The following is a 22,977-nucleotide window of genomic DNA, read 5'->3' on the forward strand; positions in this document are numbered from 1 at the left end:
CCATGACAGTTTCTTGGTGAATGTGGGACACCAAGGAACTGTTGAAGCTTCAACCTTGTGCTTTCCACTACAGCCCCGTTCGTTTGTATGAAAAATGGCTGTGCGTGCTCGGTCCTCTTTTTGCTGTAGGGTCCCCAACAATCATCTCCTTTGTTCTTGTTCATGTCTGAGGGAGAGGTTGTTGTCCTGGCACCCACACGGCGAGGTCTCTGACCTTCCCTAATAGGCTGTCTCATCTTTTGTCGCGTGATCAGCCTACCATGTTGGGTCGTTGGCAAACTAATGATGGTGTTGGAGTCGTGCCTGGCCACTGCAGTCATGCCGGTGAAACAGGAATGCAAGGAGGCGTCGAGGTGAGCCCGCACCCCCTGAGGGGCCCCCGTGTTGCTGGATCAGCGTGGCGGATGTGTTGTTTACCTATCCTTACCACCTTGGCGGCGGCCCGTCGGGTAAGTCCCCATGATCCAGTTGCAGATTATGGCGAGTATGCACAATTGAGTGGGTCTAGGCGTTCTAGATATGGTGATTTTGATAGTTGAGCCATGTCCAGCCTTTCAAGCACTTCATGGCTACAGATGTGATGCTGCCTATGGGTCGGTAGTCATTTAGGCAGAGTTTACCTAGTCCTTGTGCCCAGGAACACTATGGTGGATGTGCTTTGAAATATAAGTTGAGTATTGACTCCAGTCACTGACAAGTTTAAAATTATAAAGTGAAGACACTTCCCGCCAGTTGGTCAGTCTGCTGCTCGGTGTACAAGTCATCGTAATCACGTCTGGCCCTGCGGCCTTGTGAATGTGACCTGTTTAAAGGTCTTAAGCCACATCGGCTACGGATTAGCGCGATCACACTTCGTCTGGAACAGCTGATGGTTCATGCATGCTTCAGTCCATGGTTGCTTGCCTCGAAGTGAGCCATTACAGTTTAATTTTAGCTCGCTGTAGGCTTGTGTCACTTTGGCAATGTGCTTCCCTTATGATCTGGAATATTGCAAAGCCCTGCCACATCCGACAGTGCTTAAGATCCGGTCTGTTAGTACGATTCAAATCTTAGTCCTGTATGACGCTTTGCTGTTTTATGGTTGTTTCGGAGGGCAGCTCCTTGAAAGCGACAGCTTTCTACCCTTAGGGCTTCAGTTGCAGATGTTGCCTGTAATCCAATGGCTTTGGTTGGGGTACGTACAGTCACTGTGCAGGACGGACGTCATTCAATGCACTTATTGATGAAGCCAGTGACCTGATGTGGTCTGTACTCCTCATCTGCCCATCGGAAGACAAGAATCAGGAACATATTCCAGTCTGTGCAAGCCAAAACAGTCCTGATGCTTAGCATCTGATGTCATCTGACCACTTCTTTATTGACCGAGTTACTGGTGCTTTCCTGCTTTGTTTTGCTTGTAAGCAGGAAATCAGGAGGATAGATCATGGTCAGATTGTCCAGTGAGAGGGCGATGGAGTGCTTTGGTACGCGTCTCTTGTTGTGTGGAGTAAAGTGGTCTAGAGTTTTTTTCTTTATTCTCTTGTTGCCCACATAACACCAATGCTGGTAGAAAATGAGATAAACGGGATTTAAGTTCCTGGCAATTAAAGTTCCCCGGCCGCTAGGTAGCGCTGTGCCTCTGGATGAAGCCTCTTTTCCTGTTTGCTTATGGCCGTAATACAGCTCATTGGTTGCTTCTTAGTTCCGCATTTGTTTGTGGTGGTAAATAGACAAGCTACGAAGAAATAGATAAACTCATCTTTAAATAGTGTGGTTCTACAGCTTGTCATGAGAATTACTTCTACCTCAGCCAAGCAAAACCTGAGACTTCCTTACTATTAGATTTTTGTGCACCAGCTGTGTTTAACAAATATACACCATACCAGCCACCCCTGTAATTCGCACGACGGCTGTTCGTTATCTTGCATGCCAGCCGTAAACCCCGCCAGCTGGAGTTATTAATAGTCGTCGTTCAGACACGACTCGTGAAACATAAGATATTTAACGTTTTTAATGTCCATTTGGTGGCGATATTTGATTGATTGTAAGCTTCATCTTATTTTTGTTATCCAGTGATTTTTATACGTTGCTTAAATAGGACTGATGGTAGAGGTCAGGATTACCCAACCGCCGTCGGATTCCTTACAAGGCACCCCGACCTACGTCCCCGATAAGTTAAACCTTATGCCTCTGATATCCTGATATCTTTGAACGCTATTTTCGGTCATTAAGAGACGTGTCCAGAAAACTATTATGTTACCAACATAAGTTAACCAATACAACACCCCCAATAGCACAATTGGTTACGAGACCGTAATGGCAGACATCTCCGGCGGCCCTTATTTATTATGCTCAGAACACCTGGTGTAGTAAGTGTGACTCACCCCCCCCCTGGAAGTGGAAGCTGTATGGATTTAGGGGTCGACCGATATATGATTTTTCACACCGATTATTGGCGGACCAAAAAAGCCGATACCCGGAATTAATTTTTTTCTGCCAATTTCTATATATATTTGTAATAATGCAATTACAACAATACTGATGGAACAAGAACCTTTTTATTTTAACATTAATAATACATAAATAAAATCTATTTAAGTCTCAAATGAATAGATTAAACATGTTCAATTGGTTTTAAATATTGCCGAAAAGAAAGTAAAAATGCCAATATATGCCTGTAAAAAGCTAACGTTAAATTCCTTGCCAGAACATGTGAGCTGGTGTTCAATATTCCCCAGCTTAAGATGTTTTAGGTTGTAGTTATTATGGAATTATGACGCGGTCGACTATTTCTCTGTATACCATTGTATTTCATTACCTTGACTATTGGATGTCTTAAAACTGATAAGTATTGCCAAGCCTAATTCTCAGATAGTTGATTTAGGCTTGAAGTCATAAACAGAAAGCTTGCTTCAAGCCATTGCTAAGAGCATGCTTCCAAGCACAGTAAAGTGCTGGTTAGATTGAATGCTTACGAGCCTGCTGCTGGCCTACCACCGCTCAGTCAGACTGGCTCTATCAAATTCAATTATAATAAACCACACAAAAATACGAGCCTTTGCTCCATTAATATGGGTCCAATCGGGAAAACATTAATTTCAGAAAACAAAAACGTTTACTCTTTCAGTGAAATACGGAACCATTCCGTTATTATTTGTTGCAACGGGTGGCAACCCTAAGTCTAAATATTGCGTTACCATTGACACAACCTTTCAATATTATGTACAATTCTGGCAAAATTTAATTACGGTCTTTGTTAGCACAAGAAAACAGTTCGCAACGATCCAGGACAGAGACCCAAACTGTTTGACATAATACCCCTGACTCTGCTTGCACTGAACGCAAGATTAAGTGCACATAATTTCCCTAGTTTAATAATTGCCTGCCCTAACTAAATATGCAGCGTTTAAATATATTATATAACTTCTGGTTTATATGATTTTTAAGAAAGGCATTGATGTGTATGGTTAGGTAAATTTGTCGCAAAGAATGTATGCTTTTCTTTCGCGAAATGTGCTTTTGTCAAATCATTCACCCTTTTGAAAAGTTGAAGTAGACAATTGATTCGATGATAAATTAACAGGCACCGCATTTGATTATTATGCAACGCAGGACAGCTAGTTAACCTAGTAAACATGGCATCAAACCATGTTTGTAGATTACTGGGATTATGTGAAGATTTGGATTGTTTTATAAGAAAAGTTTAATGCTAGCTGGAGCAACTTCCCTTGGCTCATTCATCCACAAGGTCCTATTTACGCTGCACTCACGTAACAGGTGGTCAGCCTGCCACACAGTTTTCTCATGTTGTTAATGTAATCGGCCATAATCCCGGCATGTCCAAAAAGGACAAATTATGATTGTTATGAAAAACCTTGAAATCGGGCCCTAACCGATTAATCGGCCAACCTCTAGTAATGGACTTGTGCAAAACTGAGACAGGTACAAAGTGTATTTTTTTATTTATTTTGAGGATTTCATTCTCGCCGTTGAAGATAATATGTTTTCGAAAGCCCATATTCTGCAGCACATGATTATTGCACGTTTTCTAGCGTATCACATCCCGTTGGGATTGTAGTTAACCTCTGAAACCAGTCATATCGTGAAGCTTATGGCGTGAGAACTCTAGGGAGAAGCAGAATGGATACCTGAGAGTATTGAGAGCTTAACACTATCGTGCCATTCGGAGAAGTATTCAGACCACTTCACTTTTCCACATTTTTGTTTAGTTACAGCCTTATTCTGAAAGAATCAAGTAATTATTTTTCCCCCTCATCAATGCTACACACAATACCTCATAAAGACAAAAGGTAAAAAACAGGTTATTAGACTTTTTTATCTATTTATTAAAAAGAAAAAGCCAGAAATACCTTATTTACAATAAGTAATACCCTCAAGCAAAAACCAAAGCCATGAAGGTCGAAGGAATATGTACTGTAGAGCTCCGAGATCAGGGGACTGTGATCGAGGACACGATCTGGGCAAGCGAGGGGGGGGCGCGGGGCGGGTAAGGATCCGGTACCAAAAAAAAACAATGTCACTGCAGCATGAAAGCAGGCGGTACCAACTACCAAAAAATTGTCTTCTTGCAGCATTCATTTGAAGGTTCCCAGAACACTGGGCCTCCATCGTTCTTTAAATGGGAGAGTTTGGAACCCCATCCAAGACCTTCTTCTTGACCTGGGCCCCCTGCCGGAGCCAGTGAACTGACAATTACCCCACCATAAAGTACACACGAGAAATCAGCGCGAGACACAGAATCTGGGCAAGGGTACCCAAAAAGTCTGCAGCATGAAGTTTCCCAAGACACCAGTGGCCTCCATCGTTTCTTAAATGAGAAGTATTGGAACCATCAAGACTTCTTCCTTAACTGGCCACCTGGCCAAACTGAGCAATTGGGGGAGAAGGGCCTTGGTCAGGGAAGTGCAACGCAATCTGCTGGAGAGACCTGAAAATAGCTGTGAGCGACGCTCCCCATCCAACCACGGAGCTTGAGATGATCTGCAGAAAAAGAATGGGGGAATTAATTTTTCAAAATGTATTTCTAAAGCTCTTTTATACATTTAGCAAATGTCACAAAGTGCTATACCAGAAACCCCAAACAGCCAACGACTGTAGAAGCACGGTGGCTAGTGAAAACTCCTAGAAGGCAGGGACCTACGAAGAAACTCCCAAAATTACATGTGCCTGCTTGTAGCGTCAAATACCCAAGAGACTCGAGGCTTGTAATTGCTGCCAAAGATGCGTCAACAAAGTACTGAGTAAAGGGTCCTGCAATACTTATTGTAAATGCTGATTTGAGTTTTTTATTTTTTAATAGTAACTTACTTTAGACAAATACTTTGAGATTATGCAATGTCAGAGATAGAACTGTATGTTTTGTCTCTTGTGTTGTTCTAAATGGTATTGGGGGCAATTTGGTTGTAGTATGTTTGAGTTTGCAGCAATTGTAGGTGTGTCTGAGGGGCCCCGCATCTCGTGCAAAGAGGGCGGTACACATAAACTTTTAGTATCACTTGTTGTTTTTAGAATCCAGGCTGTATGATCAAAATATTAGGCCCGGGCGTGATTGGGAGTCCCATGTTTAACGTAATCAAAGAAGCGTTCTGCAAACGCGAATTTGTGGTCTCCTAGACAGCCGTTAACCGGTTGGCCGTTCGACTCAGCTATATGTGAAGTACAATATATTATGCTATAACTTAAGTAGTGACCTTGAGCCTCCATGTGTTTAAAATGAAGGGTTTGTACAATTTTTTTTAGATATATTATATCAGCCACCAACCCGTTTTGATTGAGAACTAGGTCTTGTATTGAGCGTCACAGACGCCTAATTGGCAATCTATGCCCAATAGATAGTCAAACGAGAATTTGGTAACGGCATAATTATTTGTACTAGTAGTATCTCATCGCCTTAAGTTAGGAATGTAGCTCATTGGGCCAATTGGACTTTCAACTCAGATTTTGGGCAACACTTTTCATAATTATTGAAGTGGCCTACTCTTTTTACATTGTTTGCTCCCTACTTACTCTGTGTGTATCAATAGATGTGATTTAGAATTTTCTCCCGGCTCTAGCTACGTACCTTCTTGCCCTGATGAGTCCGATAGCAAAGAGCTTCAGTATTAGTCAAAGCCGTGGAAATTGTTACTCTCCTCCAAAGTGAGACAAGGCAATCTATATGTTAACTGGTTTAATGTAATCCAGAGCCAGGCAAAGCGTGGAGGGATAATGTTTGGCGTGGCCCCACACGAAACTCAAAGAGCCCAAAGAGCATCGCACCCGTCACCGTGGTGTGCACGTGTATGAAGGAAAGCGGTTAAGTGAAAAAAATACAGCTACGGGCATGAGTTCATCCTCCGGCGCGCTTTATCGAACGCTCTTTCGACTACCGCGCGTTACAGATATTCCTGCCTCTGGAAGGCCAGGCGTTTTCGTACTGCGCGAACGTCTCATGCTAAAACATGCCGGTGCCTCGTTCTCCATATTTTGGCCAACGTTCGCCGAGCAAGTGCACCTGGCAGAGAATCAAAACCTGGAAGATGACGCTCCGTTATCGAGTCTATAGATCTTTACACACCTGGACCCAAATGTCACAAAAGCATCGGCTAGCTGTAAGTTGGTGTCTTATATTAGTTTGTTCCACCTCAGTTCCGACACATTTGGGACTCTCTGAGACAGCGCACGGGACACGGATGAATAGTGCCGAGTTCCTGGTCATGAGACAGATCACCAGAGGTCATACGTCTATGTAATACCACCGACATCTGGGACGATGCGTTGGCGAGGTGTGTGTCTATTCTTTCAATAAACAGCTGGTGCGCCACAAGCATAGTGATTCTTGATATTTTTATTGGGTAGAATGTTGAATGCCAGGGTATGTAAGCCTCTGCTATGTACTGCCCAAGTTAGAATGAGTGCCAACTGTAAAGTTTTTACGCTGCGCATGTGGTTAGAGCTGTAGAATACTTACGTGTTCTTACAGGAGGCTGGATGTTATTTATACTCGTATCGTTTGTTCCATTATGGCCCTTCTCAGTGTCCAGTTGATTTACCGCGACCCACAACCAACGACTTGGTCGCTCTAAATAACCTCACTCTACATTCCAACGATGCTCCTCATAGCTTTATAATGCCTATAGTAGAACAATTTCATGTGCTGTGCATACAACCACTTGTGTTTCTTGAAGGCATACATCACATACTGATCTTTGTGATGCCTGTTTATTTCCTCTCGGCGTTCATTTTGCTCGAAGCATAGCGAATGCTCACCTCCTCAAGATATGCTCATCAATACTGTATTGGTTCGTATACACAACAGTAGGTGGTGTTCCGTGCAGTGGATCCGTTGTTTGGTTTGAGAGAGAGGAAGATTGACCAATGTAGATCAGCTGCCTCGCCTTATACCTCTCCAAGGCTCACATACTTCTAGACTCACGGCTTCCTGGTGGTTGATTTCGAGCAAAATCCGATAATGGCATCTTGCCGCGCTCTCAGAGCCGCGTAAATCAGTGCTTCTCGAGTCTCATCCAGTCGAGACCCAAAAGAGATACACAGGCGACCCTTCATCTCGTCTAAATGCTATCTCTGTGTAGGGACTTGACCAACATCTATACGAGGCCCAACTGTTCCAGCATAATCTCATTCTATGCTCGAGTGAAACCCGCTTAAATCTTAGCTGAGGACGGTGGCCTCCTAGCCGGACCATATTTGGTTGCGTCATGGTAGGCGATACATGTTGTCGAGAGGGATAAAAACATAAGCTAGTGAGACTGTGTCTAGTTAGCACATCCATGGCCCTTTACTAAGTGCGTCCCAGTGGTTAGTTTAAGCTCTAAGGCTCTCTTGGACATAGCTCAGTCTAAGTTGATGGATCAATCCAATGATCTGCATAGAGAACTTGTCCTTGACATAGCCTCTCTCAACATTTTGTGGGTAGCAGAGCTATATCTCTTCTCCGATTTATTTGCACTTCGTATTTGTCCAGATTTTATTCGTGATGTAGCTCTGTCTTCTATGTTGTATAACTTGCAAACGTGGGTGTGATTCCTCTAGTATTACCTCCGGTGTGATCTGGCGCCATAATCAGTATATCTAAGGTCTGCGCTAATTCAGAGAACTCGTGTCGCCATCGCTTCATATCCGAGGAGTCGCTGGCAGTGTGCTCTGATGAGCTGCGCTCAAGCTTGTTCCCCGCTCGGAGCAAACTCAGGACTAGGTCGAGTATCCGCATGCGAGAGTGGTGCATCTCTCGCGCGGCTAGTGGGGAGGTCGGAGATGTTTTCTTTCCAGATTGACATATGTCAGTGTCGTTAGGTAGAGAATTTGGGATATTGATTCCTCTTAATACATAATTATAACAATCTTTTCTTGCTATGATATCGTAGTTTTACTGATTTACGTTCCCTTATAAGTAATATTTGCTATGTAAGTCTTGAGCTTTATCTGCCTCTCTCTAGTGACGTAGGGAAACCATATAATGTGTTTGTGATGGGTGCATAATGATTGTGTCTCGTTCTTGTACAACGCCGAATACAAGTGTAGATTGTTACTGGTTTCCCTCCTCATTCAATCAGGACGACACAGCATTGATAGTATAGAAGGGTCGGTTTCAATTGGATTTGAGTCTTGTGAAAATAAATAAAGAATTCCGAATAATTCTCCATACGCACATGTTACACATTAGGGTGTTCGCTCTCCTCATTTCATGTGCGAAAAATACATATGTGTTATTGTTGCCTTACAAAAATGTGTTTGTGAGTCCATCCCAGTTAGTGTTGGCATTATCATCCATTGTGCCAAGATACTCCATCCACCTGACAGGTGCCATATCAAGGAAGCTGATTAAACAGGCATGATCAATTTGATGTCACGGTTGCACCTCGTTTTACGTCGGTGTTTGCTTCGCACAGATTACAAGTGGGACAGTAGTATATAGGCGTCCCTTTATGGATATTTAGTGTTATTCGGGACTTATTTGAGTTACTGATCTGTCACCTCCTCCATCCTCGCTCACACGAATGTTGGTAACAGTTGAGTGGTTAGGTCGTGCGACTGACAATGTATTACTTTCTTGAATAGCTGACATGCATAAGTTGGTTCGTTATCGGCTAGAGGTCTTTGCCTCCTCCTCTCACATAAGTTGTAGTTGAATAACCTCTCTGCTATTCTATATCGTCATTAAATGATCTTTGGGTTTTCTCTCGCAAAATGTCGTTTAGTGTGGTATGTAACCTGGTTTTGGCTCTCTCAAGTCTGCTCTCATCCAGCCGGTCAGAGACGCAGTAAAGTCTCACTAAGGTACATTTAACTGTTCGTAGCCTTCAATTCCAGGAAAACCTCCCAACATTAGGCGTTGTCTGTCTGATCACCTTGGGGTGGTGTCCCTACCTTTTCAGTCTTGGACAGTGTATGGATGAGGTCAGTGACTAGTGTTTAGTTGAGTTTTAACATCTCTGTCGCTGTTTAGTATAGATAGCCTCTACCTTGGTTTCTGCTCGGTGCCTTGCAAAGGACTCAATACTCTCTGAAGTGGTACTGTTTGAGTTACTTGGTCATTAACCTCCTCATAACGCTGGTTGCGGTAGAGGGTCGTGTGTACTGCTCAGGTTACGTGGGTGGTTCCCTCCATGTCTTCAACGGCAACACTATTCGTACCATGAAGTTAAGGTACATTCCTCAATGCTACTATGAAGTCATATCTGTAGACCGAAATAAATCGGCTCGCCTGTCGCTAGGTGTCTACGGCTCTTACTGTCTATCTTCTTATGATGGGACATAGACTCGGATTTTATAGTCATAATGTACTTTCTCTGAAACAGGGTAGTGGTGTGTTGAGTCCTACTGGTTGTGATTCCGTCCTCTCTATGGAGGCATGGAGGAACTTAGTCAGTTATAGTATAATGTGTCCTTGCGCCTAGCCATCAAATCGACTCTCTCGTTGATCCATATTCCTAGGCCTCCATTTTCATTGGCTTTGCTAGTGTAAAAGAGCTGGACAGGGCGTATTTGTCTCCGTTGCAGAGAAATACATGCACATCTCTTCAACATTTAATACTGTTCTCTGCTACGTGTGGGGACGTTCTCATTTGCTGTGACATTGTGTTTAATAGATGTATGTAGATTGAGTAGGAGTGCTGATTTAGGACCAGTTTTGTCTTTTAGATCACGTTAAAAAATATGACATGGACAGATAGAATCTGATCCTAGATCAGCCCCTTCCCTGAGAGGTTAATACTGTGGCCCCTGCTAATGAATCTCTTTCTAAGCCTGTTCAGAGGTTTTACATCTTTGACAGACGCTTAAAGATTCTGTAAAGAGTTTTTTTTTTAAGACCATAAAGCATGATGTGTTCAGTTCGTTTTCTGCTCTGTCTTCAATGTTCTGTCTGTATCCCAAATGGGACCCATTCCTTTACATGTAGTGCACTACTTTTGACTAGGGTCCGTAGGGGTTTGGGACGCAGTCTCTTTGGCCCATCTGTGTATATATACCTAATTAATATTCATGAGTTCCCCTCACGCCCTGCTGTGATTGGCCTGCTGCTCATGCATTGCAACAGGTTGGGGAGCGCAGAGTGGAGTTATGGTAAAAAACTATCATCATACTCTCTTTCTCTGTCTCTCTCTCTGTCTCTCTCTCTGTTCTCTCTCTCTCTCTCTCTCTCTCTCTCTTCTCTCTTCTCTCTGTCTCTCTCTCTCTCTCTCTCTCTCTTCTCTCTTCTTCTTCTTTCTCTCTCTTCTGTCTGTCTGTCTCTTCTGTCTGTCTGTCGTCTGTCTGTCGTCTGTCTCTGTCTGTCTGTCTGTCTGTCTGTCTGTCGTCGTCTGTCTGTCGTCTGTCTGTCTGTCTGTCTCTCTCTCTCTCTCTCTCTCGCTCTCTCTCTCTGTCTTTCTCACTCTCGCTCTGTCTTCGCTCTCTCCTCTCTTCTCTCTCTCTCTCTGTCTCCTCTCTTCCTCTCTCGCTCTTTCTTTCTATCTATCTATTGTTCTTTCTGTCTTCTCTCTCTGTGTCCTGTCTTTCTCTCTCTCGCTGTCTTCTCTCTCTCGCTGTCTTTCTCTCTATATATTTTTTCTCTATCCCTCCTCTCTCTTCTTCAATTCAAAGGGCTTTATTGGCATGGGAACTACACTACATGACCAAAAGTATTGTGGACACCTGCTAATCAAAATCTCTTCCAAAATCATAGATGTATTATGGAGTTGGTCCCCACTTTGCTTGCTATAACGCCTCCACTCTTCTGGGAAGGCTTTCCACTAGATGTTGGAACATTGCTTCGGGGACTTGCATCCTTCAGCCACAAGAACATTAGTGAGGTCGGGCACTGATGTTGGGCTCGCAGTCATTGATGTTGGGCTCGCAATTCATCCCAAAGGTGTTCGATGGGGTTGAGGTCAGGGCTCTGTGCAGGCCAGTCAAGTTCTTCCACACCAATCTCAACAAACCATTTCTGTATGGACTTCACTTTCTGCACTGTGGCATTGTCATGCTGAAACAGGAAAGGGCCTTCCCAAACTGTTGCCACAAAGTTAGAATCATCTAGAATGTCATTGTATACTGTAGTGTTTAGATTCCCCTTCACTGGAACTAAGGGGCCCGAACCAATGAAAAACAGCCCCAGACCATTATTCCTCCTCCACCAAACTTTACAGTTGCCACTATGCATTGGGGCAGGTAGCATTCTCCTGGCGTCCGCCAAACRCAGATTTGTCCGTTGGACTGCCAGATGGTGAAGCGTGATTCATCACTCCATCACTGTTTTACCCCTTTGGTAGTTAAAGTCTTGTCTCATCGCTGCAACTCCGCTACGGATTTGCGTCCTCCGAAACACGACCCTGACAGGCCACACAGCTTCTTGACACACTGCTCGCTTAACCCGGAATCCAGTCGCACCCCAATGTGTCAGAGGAAACACTGTCCAACTGATGACCCGAAGTCAGCTTGCAGGCGCACGGCCCACCACAAGGAGTCGCTATAGCACAATGAGACAAGGAAATCCCTCCCCTAACCCGGGAAGACGCTGGGCCAATTGTGCTACCGCCTCATGGGTCTCCCGGTCACGGTCGGATGTGACACATCGAACACGAGGCTGTAGTGACACCTCAGCGCTGCGATGCAATTCCTTAGACCGCTGCTCCACTCGGGAGACCATGATTCATCACTCCAGAGAATGTTTATGAAGTCAGGTTTTATTTGACATTGAAGTCAGGTTTTATTTGACATTGAAGTCAGGTTTTATTTGGACAGTGAAAGTCAGGTTTTATTTGACATGAAGTCAGGTTTTTATTTGACATTGAAGTTCAGGTTTTATTTGACAGTGAAGTCAGGTTTTATTTGACAGTGAAGTCAGGTTTTATTGACAGTGAAGTCAGGTTTTATTTGACATTGAAGTCAGGTTTTATTTGCAAGTGAGTCAGGTTTTATTGACGATGAAGTCAGGTTTTATTCATTGAAGTCAGGTTTATTTGGCAGTGAAGTCAGGTTTTTATTTGACAGTTTTGAAGTCAGGTTTTATTTGACATTGAAGTCAGGTTTTATTTGACATTGAAGGTCAGGTTTTATTTGACAGTGAAGTTCAGTTTTTTATTTGACATTGAAGTGAAGTTTGTTGTTATGTTTTCTATGTCATTTCTTCCATATCCTAGACCGCATTGGTTGATTGGGATTGTATTTTCCATATCTGACTCTCTCCTGTCTTTCTCCTCATCTCTCCATGGTTGATGGGAGTTGTATTTTTCCATATCCTAGACTCTCTCTCTGTCTTTCTCTCTCACCTCCATTGGTTGATGGGGTTGTATTTTCTACCCTTAGACCCATTGGTTGATGGAGTGTATTTTTCTCTCTCCTGCAGAATCTCTTTACTGCACAGCAGATAAAACTCAGGACAAGGTGTTGGCCTACGTTTCCCAGAGTCAGTTCAATGAGACACTTGAGTGCCAAGCTTTCCTCTGCCAACAAGAAGAAGATCGTAAGTGAGCAACAGTTTTCATTTTGGAAAAGACACTCCCTCATCTTACTGTTATCATTTAAAAGTCTGTTTGATAGTTAATGATCCCAGACACTTGAATATCACAAATAAGACCTTGAATAAATTAAGAAGTTTTATTCTTCTGACTTCATAAGACACCAGGATTTTCAATAGAAAACCAAACCTCTCTCTTAGATGCAGACTGCAGTAAAAAAGCTGATGTGCTGGCTCCATCTTGTCCGGTAACAATTGGGTAGTGCGTGTGTGTCATGTTTACTGTATATTTCTTAAACTCGTAACAGTTAGGGCCAGTTTAACTATGGTAGACATCACTCTAAATCAAACCAGTTAACTATGGTAGACATCACTCTGAATCAGGGACAGTTTATACTATGGTAGACACATCACTCTGAATCACAAACCCAGTTTAACTATGTAGACATCACTCTGAATCAAACCCAGTTTAACTATGGTAGACATCACTCTGAATCAGGGCCGTTTTAACTATGGTAGACATCACTCTGAATCAGGGACAGTTTACTATGTAGAATCACACTGATCAGGGACAGTTAACTAGGTAGACATCACACTGAATCAGGGCCGGTTTAACTATGGTAGACATCATCTGAATCAGGGACAGTTTAACTATGGTAGACATACTCTGAATCAGGGCCGGTTTAACTATGGTAGACATCACACTGAATCAGGGACAGTTTAACTATGGTAGACACACTCTGAATCAGGGACAGTTAACTATGGTAGACATCACACTGAATCAGGGACGTTTAACTATGGTAGACATCACTCTGAATCAGGGACAGTTTAACTATGGTAGACATCACTCTGAATCAGGGACAGTTTAACTATGGTAGACATCACTCTGAATCAGGGCCGGTTTAACTATGCTAGACGTCACTCTGAATCAGGGCGGTTAACTATGGTAGACGTCACTCTGAATCAGTTTAAGCCATGTATCATTCCCTGAGGTTCTTTTGAAGATGTATCCGATCAGAGTGCGTTATTCTCTGAGGTTCTGTGTTCTGTCATTGACAGGCCCAGGCTGTGACGCTAACAGTAGCCCAGGCCTTCAAAGTAGCTCTGGACTGTGGGAGATTGCTCAGGAAGGTGAGTACTAACTCTAACAGTAAATCAGGAAGGTGAGTACTAAACTCTAACAGTAAATCAGGAAGGTGTAGTACTAACTCTAACAGTAAATCAGGAAGGTGAGTACTACTCTAACAGTAAATCAGGAAGGTGAGTACTAACTCTGACGTAAATCAGGAAGGAGAGCTACTAACTCAACAGTAAAATCAGGAAGTGAGTACTAACTCTACAGTAAATCAGGAAGGTGAGTACTAACTCTAACAGTAAATCAGGAAGGTGAAGTACTAACTCTTAAATCAGGAGTATAACATCAGACAGAGATAGATGACAAAGAAATTAGAAGTACTAACCTAACAGTAAATCAGGAAGGTGAGTACTAAAAGTCTCAAACGTAAAATCTATCTAACAGTAAAATCAGGAAGGTGAGTACTAACTCTAACAGTAATATCAGGAGGTGAGTACTAACTCAAAGTAATCAGGAAGGTGAGTACTAACTCTACAGTAAATCAGGAAGGTGAGTACTAACCTCTACAGTAAATCAGGAAGGTGATATAAACTCTAACAGGTAAATCAGGAAGTGAGTACTAACTCTGAACAGTAAATCAGGAAGGTGAGTACTAACTCTAACAGTAAATCAGGAAGGTGAGTACTAACTCTAACGTAAATCAGGAAGGTGAGTACTAACTCTAACAGTAATCAGGAAGGTGAGTACTAACTCTAACAGTAAATCAGGAAGGTGAGTACTAACTCTACAGTAAATCAGGAAGGTGAGTACTAACTCTAACAGTAAATCAGGAAGGTAGTACTAACTCTAACGGTAAATCAGGAAGGTGAGTACTAACTCTGACAGTAAATCAGGAAGGTGAGTACTAACTCTAACAGTAAACAGGAAGGTGGAGTACTAACTCTAACGGTAAATCAGGAGGTGAGTACTAACTCTAACGCGTAAATCAGGAAGGTGAGTACAGTACTAAACTCTGACAGTAAATCAGGAAGGAGTACTAACTCTGACAGTAAATCAGGAAGGTGAGTACTAACTCTGACAGTAAATCAGGAAGGTGAGTACTAACTCTGACAGTAAATCAGGAAGGTGGAGTACTAACTCTGACAGTAAATCAGGAAGGTAGTACTAACTCTAACAGTAAATCAGGAAGGTGAGTACTAACTCTACAGTAACTCAGGAAGTGAGTACTAACTCTGACAGTAAATCAGGAAGGTGAGTACTAACTCTGACAGTTAAACAGGAAGGTGAGTACTAACTCTGACAGTAAATCAGGAAGGTCAGTACTAACTCTAACGGTAAATCAGGAAGGTGATTTAGTACTAACGCTTGACTAGTTTTTTAGCTCAGGTAAGGTGATTCTCTATCGTTAGAGGTAGTACTTAACAACTCTACCAAGTAAATGTCCAGGGAACGGTTTGAAGTACTAAACTCTGTTATTCATGTAACATCAGGAAGGTCGAACTTTGGTACTGAACTCGTTGAACAGGTAAAATCAAGGAAGGGTCAGTACTAACCTAACAGTATGAAGGTGGTAAAGACGAATGGAAGGTGTACTAAACTCTAACAGTAGCATCAGGAAGGTGGTGAGAAGCTTGCTATAACGTACCGGAGGAGACAATTAACATAAATCAGGAAGGTTGAAACGTCTGATCAGTAAATCTCTAGACAAGTGAACTAACTCTAGTAGGAAGTGTGAAAGTACTAACTCTCACGGTAAATCAGGGAAGGTGAGGCCGGAGTAAAAACAAGCCCTCTAAACAGTAATATCATGGTATGATAGGTGTGTAAAGTAATCTAACCATAAATGCGACAATCACAAATCAGGACACGACCACGGGATAAAAAAGAGCCGAGTGGCGAACGTTACATAACTTCTTAACGTGTGTTTAGATCGGGAGCGGAAGGTAAGAGTACTAACTACTAACAGGGTAAGGATCGGGGAGGCAAGGTGAATTATACTAACTTCTAACCAGTTTTGGGAAAGTCAGCGAAAGGATGAGTACTAACTCTAACAGATTAAAATCAGGAAGGTTGAGAATACTAACTCTAACGGTGGTAAGATCCCAGGTAGTGGTCGCGGGGAGTACGAAGCTTCTACACCGGTATATAAAAATCAGGACAGAAAAGATTGCAGAAATGAGATTAACATAACATCATACGGATAACCCAAGGAACAAAAAGAGTGAAAGGGAGTTACTAACTCCTTCTAACAGTTTAATCCAGGAAGGTCGAGAGGAGTGAGCGGAGACTGCGTGAGTTTACTGTTAAATGCAAGAAAGGTGAGTAGTACTTAACTCTAACGTAGGTGTTGGTTAAATTTATCAGGAATAGTGCTTTTATAGTACTAACTTTCTAACCAGTAAATTCGGTAATGGTAATCGCCGTGTTTTTCCCAGCTACTTAATCTTTCTAACTTAGTAATTATCATGGCCACACGCGCGTGCCTTTTAGTTACCTAACCTTCTTAACAGTTATTATCTAATTGGTGAAGTGGGTCTATTTTGTTACTTAACCTTTTCTTAATCAGCCCGGCTCTCAACCCTAATCTTTAGGTCGCAAGTGAGATACTAACTCTAACAGTAAATCTATGGAAGCGTGAGTACTAACTTCTATACTGCGTTTTTCTCACAATCGGAACGCCGCTGCCCACGCATTACTAGAGCGTTCTGAAACGGGGGCCAAACATGAAGTATGTAAAGTCGTAGGTGGAAGGTGGGGAGACAGGCTAGTCTATACTAACAATCTAAAACATGTATAATCAGTGTCAAGGTAACAGTACGTAGACGTCGTGAACGAGGGTGTGGGTTAACCATCAGGAAGCGTGCTTAATAGAAATAAATACTAACCTCTTCTATACTTTTTTTTGCCGGTAATAATCAGGTTTATTTTTGGGTTGGGTGGTCTAGGTTTTTTTCCCCCAGTTCCCAAACATAAAACATCTAACCGGTTATAAATACAGAGGTAGAAAAATGGGATGGGGGAGGTGTTGGAGAGTTAGTATTCCTAACTTCTAACTCAGGTAAAATCTTATTTTTTAAAAAATTTAAGAAAGTAAAAAAAAAAGTTAAACTACTAACTACTAACAAGTACACAATAAACAAATATGTTGTGAAGGTGGAAAATTTAAATTTATGTTTTTTTGTTTTATAGATTACTTGAATCATCTAACGGAGCGTAATACAATCAAAAGGAAAAGGTGAAGAGTACATCAACTCTGGACAAAAAAAGAAATAAAATCAAGGAAGGTGAAAGTTAACTAACTCTACTAGACAGTATAAAATTCAGGGAAGGTGAAAGAAACTAAACATCTGACAGATAAATCAAGGTAAAGGGTGAGTACTTAACCCCTCTGAACAAGATGCTAAAATATCAAAAGAAGAACAGAAGTAAGTGAAAGTACTAAACCTCTGACAGTAAAATCAGGAAGTGAGTACTAAACTCTACAGATAAATTCAGAAGTGAAAAGAAAAAAAGTACTAACATCTGAACAGTAAATCGGGAAAAGTGAGTAAACTAAACTGACAGTAAAATCGAGGAAGGTTGAGTATAAAGGTAACTTAACTCTTAACTCATATCTACAGGAAGGTAAGATCATTAATCTGTTTAATGCTGTTGGAATCTAAAGTGCTTGATATGGAGAGAATCTTACCCTTTAAGTTCAGACTCTTCTCTTTGCTTCTCCTCTCTGTCCTCAGATAAAAGTAAGAAGGCCAGGACGTGCTGCTCGTGTTCTGTCAGCGATGGACAGACAGAGACGACAAACACACACTGTGTCTCAGGTAGGTCAACTTCCCGGGACTCTTGCTGTATGACCTTGACAGCTGTTGTTACTAAAGCCTTTTTGCTGCTCAACTCTCGCACGGCAGGGAGTCTGCAGATGTAGACCCCTCCGTAAGACACACTGCGCTTGAGGTAAGTCACTTAGCTACTCTCTGCTCCACTCTCCTCCCAGTGCTCATGGCTTCAGGGGAGACAGCTTGAGATTCTGCTAAAGTGGTGCAGTAAAGCCTCGGGGACCTGGCCTGATCACTATAGTTGAAAGTTTCAGGTCATTAAAATTCTACTACTGTGATGGCCATGTCCCATGGGCTTTCATTGATCTACTCTGTCCTGTGACGCAGGGTCAAAGGAACAACAAAAGATAAGACCTCTTTCTCTCTCTCTTTTTCTCTACCTCTCCCCTCCCCTCTCTATCTCTCTTCTCTCTCTCTCTCTCTCCTCCAACCTCCCTCCCCTCTCTACCTCTCCCCTCCCCTCTCTATCTCTCTCTCTCTCTCCTCCAACCGCCCTCCCTTGCTCCTTCCCCCTCTGTCTCTTTCTCTCTCAGACTCAGAGAAGCACCAGCCCCTGGAGAAGGAAGAGAAACTGAGACGGCCATTCTTCTCCATGTCGTTCAGCTCGCCCCGCAACAAACCCACCCGGAAACGACCAATCAAACACGACTCCTGGGTAGGTCACGACCTTGGGTTCCAGGCCTCTGATTGGTCTAGCCAGTCCCATTATCACACCTAATGTGACTCAAACATCACACAGTATTTCTTCTCCTCTGAGGATAAACTGGGACTGTTCCAGGATATTGTTGAGAGATAACAGAGGATAAACTGGGACTGTTCCAGGATATTGTTGAGAGATAACGGATGATAAATTGGGACTGTTCCAGGATATTGTTTAGAGATAACGGATGATAAACTGTGTAGAGGTCACCCCTAAATACTAGTTTATGGTTCACAAATCCTAAACTTAACATCAAGTTATGATAGCTTGACCCTGGATCAGTGGTTAGGTGAATGTTCTACTTACTCCAAACACAAGAGCGGTTACTTGTTATGCAGCTGTGTTGACATATACTGGCCACTAGGGGGCAGCGTTTCCCCTTTGAATGTTAAATACTCCACCTGTATCACTCATCTGATACATGTCCTCACTGGAGAACTAGTTGATGAGAGTAACCACATCTCATCAACTAGTCTGTCAACTACATTATAAAGTCTCTCTTAATTTCAATTTAAGGGGCTTTATTGGCATGGGAACATATGTTTACATTGACAAAGCAAGTGAAATATGTCATATTATCTATATATACAGCGTTGTAACGATGTGAAAATAGTAACAAAAGGGAAAATAAATAAACATATATTGTGTTTACAATGGTGTTTGTTCTTCACTGGTTGCCCTTTTCTTGTGGCAACAGGTCACCAATCTTGCTGCTGTGATAGCACACTGTGATATTTCACCCAATAGATATGGGAGTTTATCAAGATTGGATTTGTTTTCAAATTTCTTTGTGGTCTGTGTAATCTGAGGGAAATATGTCTCTCTAATATGGTCATATATTTGGCAGGAGGTTAGGAAGTGCAGCTCAGTTTCCACCTCATTTTGTGGGCAGTGAGACCATAGCCTGTCTTCTCTTGAGAGCCATGTCTGCCTACGGCGGCCTTTCTCAATAGCAAGGCTATGCTCACTGAGTCTGTACATAGTCAAAGCTTTCCTTAAGTTTGGGCCAGTCAAGTGGTCAGGTAACCTGCCACTGTGTACTCTCTGTTTAGGGCCAAATAGCATTCTAGTTTGCTCTGTTTTTTTGTAAATTATTTCCAATGTGTAAGTAATTATCTTTGTGTTTCTCAGGATTTGGTTGCGTCTCTCTCTGTCTTCCCCTCTCTCTGTCTTCCTCTCTCTGTCTTCCCTCACTCTGTCTTCCCTCACTCTGTCTTCCCCTCTCTCTGTCTTCCCCTCTCTCTGTCTTCCCCTCTCTCTGTCTTCCTCTCTCTGTCTCCCCTCACTCTGTCTTCCCTCACTCTGTCTTCCCTCACTCTGTCTTCCCCTCACTCTGTCTTCCCCTCACTCTGTCTTCCCTCACTCTGTCTCCTCTCTCTGTCTTCCCCTCTCTCTTCTTCCCTCTCTCTTCACTCTCTTTCTCTTCTCTCTTCACTCTCTTCACTCTCTTTACTCTCTTCACTCTCTTCACTCCTTACTCTCTTCTCTCTCTTTCTCTTTCTCTCTTCACTTCTTTCTCTCTTCACTCTTTCTCTCTTCTCTCTTCACTCTCTCTCTTTCCTTTCTCTCTTCACTCTCTTTTCTCTTCTCTCTCTTTCTCCTCTCTTTCTCTTTCTCTTTCTCTTTCTCTTTCTCTTTCTCTTCTGTCTCTCTCTCTTCTCTCTCTCTCTCTCTCTCTCTCTCTCTCTCTCTCTCTCTCTCTTCACTCTCTCTCTCTCTTTATTTACTGAATATTCTTTATTAAAAGTCTCCCAAAGGATGTATCTGAAATATGTCTCCTTTAGTATTCTAAATTTGACCGTACGTCACAAACCAGTGCAATATTATTAACAAACTAATATTGATTTAAAATATTGATATACACTGAGTGTATCAAAGTTAGGAACACCCCCCCCCCATTTGCCCTCAGAACAACGTCAATTTTGTACACTCAGTGGAGATTGAAACAGTGTAGAGATTAAATACTGCTCTGCAGCTCTTGGTAATTCACTTAAAACCTCTTAAGGATCAACCTTTTTTCTTTTAAAAGTTTCGTCTAAAATAACATACCCAAATCTAACTGCCTGTAGCTCAGGACCTGAAGCAAGGATATGCATATTCTTGATACCATTTTAAAGTAAACACTTTGAAGTTTGTAGTGATGTGAAATAATGTAGGAGAATATAACACATTAGATCTGGTAAAAGATAATAAAAAATTAAAAAAAAAAATGTTTTTTTTGTACCATCATCTTTTAAATGGAAGAGAAAGGCCATAATGTATAATTCCAGCCCAGGTGCATTTAGATTTTGGCCACTAGATGGCAGCAGTGTATGTGCAACGTTTTAGACTGATCCAATGAACCATTGCGTATCGGTTCAAAATGTTGTATCAAGACTGCCCAAATGTGCCTAATTGGTTTATTAATATATTTTCAAATTCATTATTGTGCACTCTTCTCAATAATAGCATGGTATTCTTTCACGCTACTATAAATTGGACAGTGCAGTTAGATTAACAAGAATTTAAGTTTTCTGCCAATATCAGATATGTCAATGTCCTGGGAAATGTTCATGTTACTCACAACCTCATGCTAATCACATTAGCCTACGTTAGCTTAACTGTCCCGTGAGGGACACACCGATTTAATAAAAAATAAAAACATCACTGCACTATTTGATTGAAGCTATTTCATTATATGATGCACTGAGGAGGTGTATACAATTTACACTGGTACTGTATTTTGTTATAAACGTTACAGTTTGTAGGTTATATTGGCCTGCACATTGATGTGTACAGRGTCATGGGATTGTCTTGGTACTGTTTCTACTCACAGAGTGTGGAGGTCATCTTACGATTTGTAGGTTATCTTCGATGCACATCGATGCATACAGTACATTCGGTACTACAGTACATTTTGTCTCATGGGGCTGTCTTCGTTTCCCTTTTTATTCGCAGGACGTGGAGGACGGCCTCGATGACGCCTTCTCAAGGTAATATTTAAATTGTTTTACATTCTATTGTATCTCAAATAGTGTCAATCTAATTTCTTAACATGTTTTAAGCCCCAACCTGAGACTGTATGAATAAAAACAAGTTTCTGGGTTGAAATTTCCAGATAACTTTCCCGCAAACAAACATTTTTCGGGAGTTATCAAGGTCACATCTATCCACTAATATCCACTAATATCCACTAATATCCACTAATATCCACTAATATCCACTAATATCCACTAATATCCACTAATAGTTTAATAAAGTAACTGTTGGTAAAGTAGAGTAAAATAAAAATAAATGTAGTGGTGTATGGACTGACCTGAGATCAGTGGTAGTGGTGTATGGAGGGTAACCACTGCATAACAACGACCCAGTGCTGAATCCAACATGTCTGAAGGGGAGGGTAACCACTGCATAGCAACGACCCAGTGCTGAATCCAACATGTCTGAAGGGGAGGGTAACCACTGCATAACAACGACCCAGTGCTGAATCCAACATGTCTGAAGGGGAGGGTAAAAACAAGAGAGATGAAGCCTTGTGTCAGTGCGTAGTCAGGAGTGTATGACGCCAGAAATACTTTATAGGAGACAGACAGCATGAGGGTTTTAAGGTTAGTGAGGCAGCAGATCATATATTTATAGGAGACATAAGTCTCTCACGCGAGATCAGAAGAACTGCTAGAGGGCTTTTGAAGACTACATCAATCACAATGCCTCGTGGGTAAATAGAGGCAGGGCGGTTCTTTTTTCTTTCTGTTTGTTTTATTTTGGGCCCCCGGATTGATCCAACCAAGCCAGAACCGTTTTGTTAGAACGATTCCCGAGATGATGGTATAGAAATAGAATCGATAGAACCTGACTTGAATTTCTAGATTACAGTATAGATGGGAGTGGTGTCCATCTCTATAGTCACACAGAAGGTTGGATGTGGTGTGTGTGTGTGTGTGTGTGTGTGGTGTGTGTGTGGGTGTGTGTGTGTGTCATGAGAATTACATTCTCCATGTTCATAAACCCAATTCAATGAACTCTCAGCCTGAAACCCAGAATTGTAGGAAACTGGTGAAATGAATCAGACGGAGGCCCAGCTACAATAGTCAGAAAGTTATTTTTCGAGAGCGCAGCCCATCCTTACATGTACATTGGTTTATTTACCTCTCATTTCGTCATACTGTCCCTCCTCCTCTAAGACAATGACAAATAGTTCACGAGTCTTCTCCTTCTCATACATTGTCTGCCACCTTTTATACAGATCTACTACAAGCCCAAGGTCTCTCCCCTCCTGGGTGGGGACAGAATGTCCTGAAAGGAACACAGTGTACAGCTTTCTGTCGATAGCTCCTGTATCATTTGTTTCACACTTGCACCCTGCTTACATACTAAAAAGGAACAGAAGTCCTTGTTCTAATTCTGACTAAAACTACACACATCGGATTTAGATGTATGAATCTCTGAAATACCG

At 42.2% G+C, this 22,977-nt stretch overlaps 2 protein-coding genes across 3 annotated transcripts in view; both read left to right on the forward strand.

The window, feature by feature from the left end:
• Positions 1-22,977, forward strand: part of LOC111961385 (poly [ADP-ribose] polymerase tankyrase-1) — a 232,352-nt gene that overhangs the window by 89,678 nt on the left and 119,697 nt on the right. The window lies entirely within an intron of this gene.
• Positions 286-21,518, forward strand: LOC139025183 (low density lipoprotein receptor adapter protein 1-like). Its single transcript, XM_070440261.1, has 7 exons — positions 286-353; positions 8,066-8,199; positions 12,824-12,940; positions 13,994-14,065; positions 17,744-17,827; positions 18,376-18,497; positions 21,480-21,518. The coding sequence occupies exons 1-7, from the start codon at positions 286-288 to the stop codon at positions 21,516-21,518; spliced, it is 636 nt and encodes a 211-aa protein (XP_070296362.1).

This window comes from Salvelinus sp. IW2-2015, linkage group LG4q.1:29 (genome assembly GCF_002910315.2).
Source record: "Salvelinus sp. IW2-2015 linkage group LG4q.1:29, ASM291031v2, whole genome shotgun sequence".
NCBI classification, from domain to species: Eukaryota; Metazoa; Chordata; class Actinopteri; order Salmoniformes; family Salmonidae; genus Salvelinus; species Salvelinus sp. IW2-2015.

Coding starts and splice junctions, on each gene's coding strand:
- LOC139025183 (XM_070440261.1), top strand. CDS start 286: ATGGTGTTGGAGTCGTGCCTGGCCACTGCAGTCATGCCGGTGAAACAG. Junction 354..8,065: donor GAATGCAAGGAGGCGTCGAG/GTGAGCCCGCAC, acceptor CGCCATAATCAG/TATATCTAAGGTCTGCGCTA. Junction 14,066..17,743: donor GTGGGAGATTGCTCAGGAAG/GTGAGTACTAAC, acceptor CTCTGTCCTCAG/ATAAAAGTAAGAAGGCCAGG.